This window comes from Silene latifolia, chromosome 9 (genome assembly GCF_048544455.1).
Source record: "Silene latifolia isolate original U9 population chromosome 9, ASM4854445v1, whole genome shotgun sequence".
Taxonomy (NCBI): Eukaryota; Viridiplantae; Streptophyta; class Magnoliopsida; order Caryophyllales; family Caryophyllaceae; genus Silene; species Silene latifolia.
This window is the reverse complement of record NC_133534.1, coordinates 178,937,309-178,943,939: the sequence shown is the minus strand read 5'-3', so window position 1 is coordinate 178,943,939 and position 6,631 is coordinate 178,937,309. Positions and strand designations below refer to the sequence as shown.

The 6,631-nt window shown below is 36.3% G+C and overlaps 1 protein-coding gene across 2 annotated transcripts; it reads left to right on the top strand.

Annotated features, from left to right (window-relative positions):
• Positions 1-292: 292 nt before the first annotated feature.
• On the top strand, positions 293-6,376 carry LOC141600251 (alpha-soluble NSF attachment protein 2). Of its 2 annotated transcripts, XM_074420438.1 has the most exons (9): positions 293-589; positions 1,410-1,459; positions 1,546-1,618; positions 2,364-2,443; positions 3,071-3,222; positions 4,230-4,389; positions 4,473-4,520; positions 5,045-5,125; positions 5,998-6,376. In XM_074420438.1, exons 1-9 carry the CDS (start codon positions 445-447, stop codon positions 6,076-6,078), a joined length of 870 nt encoding a protein of 289 aa, XP_074276539.1. In that variant the 5' UTR covers positions 293-444; the 3' UTR covers positions 6,079-6,376. The 2 variants fall into 2 exon arrangements, with proteins under 2 accessions (XP_074276539.1, XP_074276540.1); XM_074420439.1 differs by lacking the exon at positions 5,998-6,376 and having other exon boundaries at positions 316-589; positions 4,473-4,599; positions 5,045-5,085.
• Positions 6,377-6,631: the final 255 nt, after the last annotated feature.

Sequence of the window (6,631 nt, the reverse complement as noted above, 5' to 3'; positions counted from 1 at the left end):
TCATGTGAAAGTCGAGACGGAGAGGGAGCAATCTGGGATTTTGACTGCTGTACTCTAAACTTTTGTTCTTTTGTTTTTTTGTTTTTTCATGATTTGAGAGAAAAATATCTCTCTACTTTCTCTCTCATGACTTTTCAACGTCCGTGATTTACAGACTATCACGTACATCCGATGATTTACCGAGTGTTCGCCAAAAATAACGGCTGCGAGTGCCTTGTCACCAAAAATATAAAATAAAATAAAATAAACACCTTCGGCGTCGGTAAACGGGGACTCTTAAAACTAAAAAAATATTCTACATTACCAATGATGTTATTAAACCAAATTAATTGGCATTAGAAAACAATCTGACAATTGATTATCCTTAAAACCAAGAGCTTTAAACAGAAAAAAAGGCAGAAATACAAAGACCCCCAACACAGAAGACAGACGCGCATCTTGGAAATGAGCAATTACGTTGAACAAGCACAAGAATTGGAGAAAAAGGCCGAAAAGAAGCTAACTGGTTGGGGATTTTTAAGCAATAAACATGAAGATGCTGCCGATTTGTATGATAAAGCTGCTAATTATTACAAGCTTGCCAAATCTTGTACTTTCTATTTCTCTCTTTTTTTCATTTTCTATTTCTGCGATCGTTCATTCTTTATCCATTGTTTAATTCTCTTTATTCATCTATTATTTCTGTACGATCCATTCATCCGTCGATTGTTCGCTCAATTACTGGTTTCCGATTCATGATTTGCTGCGTTTTGTTGATTTTTATGATTCTGGAAATCTGAGCTTACTACTGCTTCATAGATCTTCTGCTTCTTGTTGGAATGATTGTGTTGTTTTTGTCGGCCAAATCACCAAATTATCGTGGTTGCGTGGGTTTTTTAGCGAATTTGTGGTAGATTAGTGATCAAATAGTGTATATGTATGATTGAATTATTCTAGACTTATCGTAGATAGTTGATTCAGCAGATATGTAGCGTAAACAATATAATTACTTGTGCATATGTTTAAGCAGAATTGCCAAAATTGTATCGGTTTCATTTTAGATTATGAATATGTTGCTGATTACTTGATTGTAATGTATGTTTAAGCATCTGTATATTCTGAAAGCTAGATAAGTGAATCCATCCAAAAGGGATAGGTGCAAACTGTGTACATTTAGACTAGGAGTGCTATTCATCATATAAGGTGTCGCTCATTTGGGTTAGATAATTGATTCAGCAAGGATATATGGTTGAATGTGCCTATATATGATGATTTTGATTGTGCTGGATGGTTAAGCATCCGTAATACCAACAGCTACAGCTATGGATTTATCAAACCCAGATAGTTGGACATAGTTTACATTTAGAGTAGGTGAGCAAAAAGGTCTGTATTTTGATTGGATGTTTGACGCTGATTTCTGTGGTTCTCAGGGGATCAAGCTGGGGCTACGTATCAGAAGTTGGCCAGCTGTCATTTAAAGGTGACAATTTTGCATAGGAGAGCCAAACTTTATGTGACTATCGTGTAATTTATCTGCTAGTTGTAACATTTTTTGTTATTATGCAGTTGGATAGCAAACATGAAGCAGCTAATGCTTATACAGAGGCAGGTCATGCATATAAGAAGACATCCACAAAGGGTGAGTTGTTTTATGTTCAAGTTCCTTCTTGTAGGATGTTTGATTTTACATTCTATTTGATAATTGATATTCCTAATTCGTGTACTGCACCATTGTTATTTTTACATCTTGGAACTCTTCCAGTTATATAGATGAATGATAAATCTGCCTATGCCCTTATATTAAACTGAAGTCCCTTTTGTTTGGAGCTCTTTGTTATTGATTAACAGTCTATAAAACTAATGAAGTGAACAATGTTGAGATACGTAGGACAGTATGTATATGGCATTCTGCAATATTTGTATATCAGGAACCATAAGTGGTTCTTGCCATTGCTGTTAGTAAGGAGCCAAAGTTCGATCTTGCTACCTGCATTATTTCTTCTCTCAGTGTGCTTAGGGATGCTTGCCGTAATTCTTTGAATACAGGAGCTAGTAAAAACTGGAAACTGTCCTTCTGCAGTAGGCAGGAGTATCACGCCATTACATTTTGGTGGGAATCATATAGTGAGACAAATGCCCAGTTCTCTTAACTGTAGCGTGTTTATTTTTACATTCTGTTTTAATCTTTATTGTAGTGAAAACCTCATATTACGTGACGTCTCTTTTCGGCTGTTTAAAGTATGCTGTTTGTTTGAGGGAAAGAGGCAAAAGCTAGCAAATCTTGGTTTTATGTCTATTCTTGAGCTCGCACATGTCTACACGCTAAGTTTCTTAACATTGTTGTTCCATAAAAATCTAATATATCCAAGTTTCCTTTTGCGCAGATGCTACATCTTGCTTGCAGCAGTCAGTGAACTGCTTCCTTGAAATTGGAAGGTTGAGTATGGCTGCTAGATACTGCAAGGTATCCATAATATTTATTCAATCGTTGGTCTTAATTATTTGTTTTCTTTTATGCATAAGAGGAGGGTGGGGGTGGTGGGGGATGGATTCTGGGAACTATCATGCACAAAGTATCAAATCATATTTATTCAATCATTGGTATTATAGTACTTATACTATTAATATATGTATATATTTTCTTTTTTATCTCTCTCTCTCTCTTTGGCGTGAGAGGAGACACAAGCTGTTACAATACAAAAGAAGGGGGATTCGGTGACCTATCATCCACAAGACCTCTCTCAAAACCGCTAGGCTAAGATCTCTTCGTTATCCTTGGCGTTTAATTGATTATGCATTATGTCTTGGATAAGTCTGCTTGTTTAGACATTTTTTTAATGTTTAACAGTTCTCTGATTATGCTATGCTGAAAGTACTAGTTATCTTATTAATATTTGGATCTTACTGATACTAAATTTCTAAAGATTTCAAAGGAAATGAGTTTTCTTTATCTTGATGCGAGTTGAAATGTTTTGTCCCCTTCCTTTCTAATTTGTTAGTAAGACATGAGATGTTATACGTATGTTTTGCAACAAGGGATTTTGGCAAGTTCAGTGATGTTTGCTACTCAGCCTTTGCATCTCCTGCACAGGAAATTGCTGAAATATATGAAGGTGATCAAAACCTGGAGCAGGCTATTCTTTGGTATGAGAAAGCTGCAGATCTTTTCCAAAGTGAAGAGGTTTCAACTTCTGCAAATCAATGCAGGCAAAAAATTGCACAATATGCTGCACAGTTGGAACAGTAAGCTTTTCTCCTCTTAATTCTAAATAAGCAGTTCTTGGTTGGTGTGTGCATTTGTATATAGCTTGGATTCAGTTAGGTCTCTTTTCAGCACTTAATTGAAATTTGTTCGCATCTTCCCTCAATCCACATATTGAATTTACCATTCCTATGACACTGTCGATAAAATATACCCGCTTGTCTCTTATTATCGTTGATAGTTCAAATTCTGCCTTTTGAAGCTATTATGCAGTCGGAAACATGTGCTCTGCCCAAATTGGAACTTGTCTTTTCTTCTTTTTGTAGGGCAAGATTACCCACAATAGTCTGGGACTTTGAGAGCTTAATTATCTCTCAATTTGTATGTGGGCATCACCTCGAGTTTTTGTTTTTGCAAATAGGCGTCATCTCCATATTATGTTTTTGTATATGGGCGTCACCTGCTTGGTGTCTCTCAATTAATATTATCTTGTCAAAAAACAAATTTTATTGGCCTATTTTTTTTAGATGTAAAAATGTTTGGTCCCGCTCTTTGTTCGACTAAACAAAATTTTTAACCTCCCTTATTACCCTCACCGCCACCAATCATCAGTGGGCCAAAACCACCCCCTCCCCGGCGGAAACAACCTCCACATCTTCAAAACCACCCACCCTATACCTCGAAACAGCCACCCCCACCCCCACCCCTGCCGTATTTGATGTTTAATACCTGAATTTGATTGTTTCTTTTATAAGTGAATAATTATTAGATTATATTGAATTCTATCTATTGCTCGTTGCACATTTTCTGTCAACGTTTCAGTTTTTATTTATTTTACCAGAGTTTAGAAAGTCTGATATCTAACAATTATCAAGTGCCTCCCGCCTTGCTTCTTTTACTTTTGTACCAAAATATCTGGCATCTTGTTAAATGTGCATTTAGAGGTTATGATGGTGTCCCAATCCTGCTGTCTGTGTAGTCTGGTTCTGCTATGTACATGCTAGAAAGAGATCATGGAGTGTAACCATCTGGTGTATGTTTTACTCAGGTATCCTAAAGCTATTGAGATATATGAAGATATTGCACGCCACTCTCTCAATAACAACTTACTAAAATATGGGGCTAAGGGTCACTTGCTCAACGCTGGTATTTGCCATCTTTGTAAGGGCGATAGCGTTTCAATAACTAATGCATTGGACAAATATCAGGTTTTTTCTTGACTTCTTTTATTAGATTCTTTTGAAGCATTCCTGTCCTTTATGAACTTATGTTTTTGTCGAATCATTTGCAGGACATGGATCCTACATTCACAGGAACACGCGAACATAGACTCCTTTCAGTACGTTACTTGCTTTGTAGACTTTTGTCCCTTCTCTATCTGCAGTTTATTTGTCATCTGCAAACATAGACTCCTTTCAGTAAGTTACTTGCGTGGCAAGACATTCGTATGTTCTGACAGTAGGATAATGGATGTTTCTAGGTTTTTAGATGAGCTTTTTAAGTTCAGCTAAAATATTTGCTCCAAGACATAAAATCATCACATCTTAGCAAAGGATTGTCCTAACCAAAATTTGCTGTAAAAAGATGTGGTAAATTAGCATCAATTGGCTCATCTGCTCATGCTTCAATGAACAGCTACTGTCTGTCTGTCCCTCCCTCGATTGCATATAGGTCATGCGAGTCATTGAGATGTAGATTATAGACATCTTTCAGATTAGAGGATTTATGGGAGAAATACGATTATTAGCAAGTGACTTCCTGTGTTTTCTTCTATTTTTTCTTTCAAAATCATGTTTTTATAATTAAGCCACGTGCATGTGTTCTTGACTATGTAAGGTTTACATTTTGAGTTTTTGGTCACAGGATCTGGCCTCTGCAGTTGATGAGCAAGATGTTGAAAAATTCACAGGTGTACTCAAAGAGTTTGACCAGATGACGCCACTGGTATTATTTCAAACCCCTTTTAGGCTTTGGGTGCCTTTTATTCCGTAGCCCCTATCTCATCACATATTTTTTCCTAGTTATTTACTCCATTGAATGCACCTCATTAATTATTATCTGTCAACGAGTTGTGTGAATGGTGTTGACAGGACGATGAATATAAACATTTTTTTTTTCTTGAGCAACTTGCTTGTTGTATGAAACAAAGGGAAGAGTAAGCAGCTACATTTATTTTTCATTCAATAGAATTGTGTTTTTTGAAAAAAAAATAATAAATTCTGTGTTTATTTAACTATGCACATCCCGAATTATTCCTTTAAATTTATAAAATAAAACTTGAATATATTTTAGCAAGTTATCTCCACTTCAGCAGCAGTGCGAAATCATTTTGGCCGTGCCTAATCTCTGGAAGTGGCAGTACACTACTGGGAACCTTAATATATAATTGTTGAGAACTTGGGAGTTTGAATTTCTTTGTCTAATTAACAACGAAATAGAAATGCTGTAAAGAAGTCCTGTTTGTGGCGAATTCCTTGCCATTTCATAATATATAAAGCAGACGTTTAATGATCCATTTTGCTTTATTGCTATACTCCAAATCTAAGAAGGATGAATCTACCACTAGAGATCGACCTAAGTTTCTGTCTGAAGGAGATTCGGATTCATGGTTAAGATCCTATAGGCAAGTGGGATATGTAGCAGATTAAGGGTACTGCATGTGAAGTAGTTTAGAGACTTTTCTGCTAGGTGTTTTTTACTTTTAGTGTAGTAACGTGGTGAGTTGTCAATTTGTTCCAACTTCCAATTATTAATGCAAGTATGCGACATGAGTTTCGCTTACGTAGCTGTTAATTGCGCTGTGTTATGGTGTACAGGATGCATGGAAGACGACTCTTCTTCTTAGAGTTAAGGACAAACTGAAGGCCCAAGACAACGATGAAGATGATTTGACATAAGAACCTGGAAACCATCAACTATGGAGGTGTTTCATTTGAGCATGAATACAGCCTTGTTGTACAAACCATCTCTACTGACTTGTCTTGCATTATTATTATTATATGCCTCTTGAGTTTTTTCGAGTTGGAGAAAGTGTTGATTTGGTATTCATGATTGTGGATTTTACTCATAAGTGTACCGTGCTTTTGATTTGTGGATGTATTTCGTACCTGAGAGAGAATTTGATGCTTTTACTCAAGGTATTCCAGTATGTGAATGCTGAGGTGATTGTGTAAGGAAATTTGTCCGACTATCTAACGAGCTGAAAGGCTGATGCTTTCTACTAATATAAATCAGAAGATTATTTTCCTTGAGGTCCTTGGCTGGAATTCTGTCAGGTTCGTCGCACTAGGAATGTCCAACTGAGTAGTTGTGGCAATTTGTTTGGCAAAGCTAATGGAACTTAAAGGCAGAATCTTTTCTTTTACTAATCAAAAGAGAAGAGTGTAACGATTTGACAAATTATCGTAACTAGCTGTCTAGCTACCTGCAAGACTTGATTTTTTTTTTTTT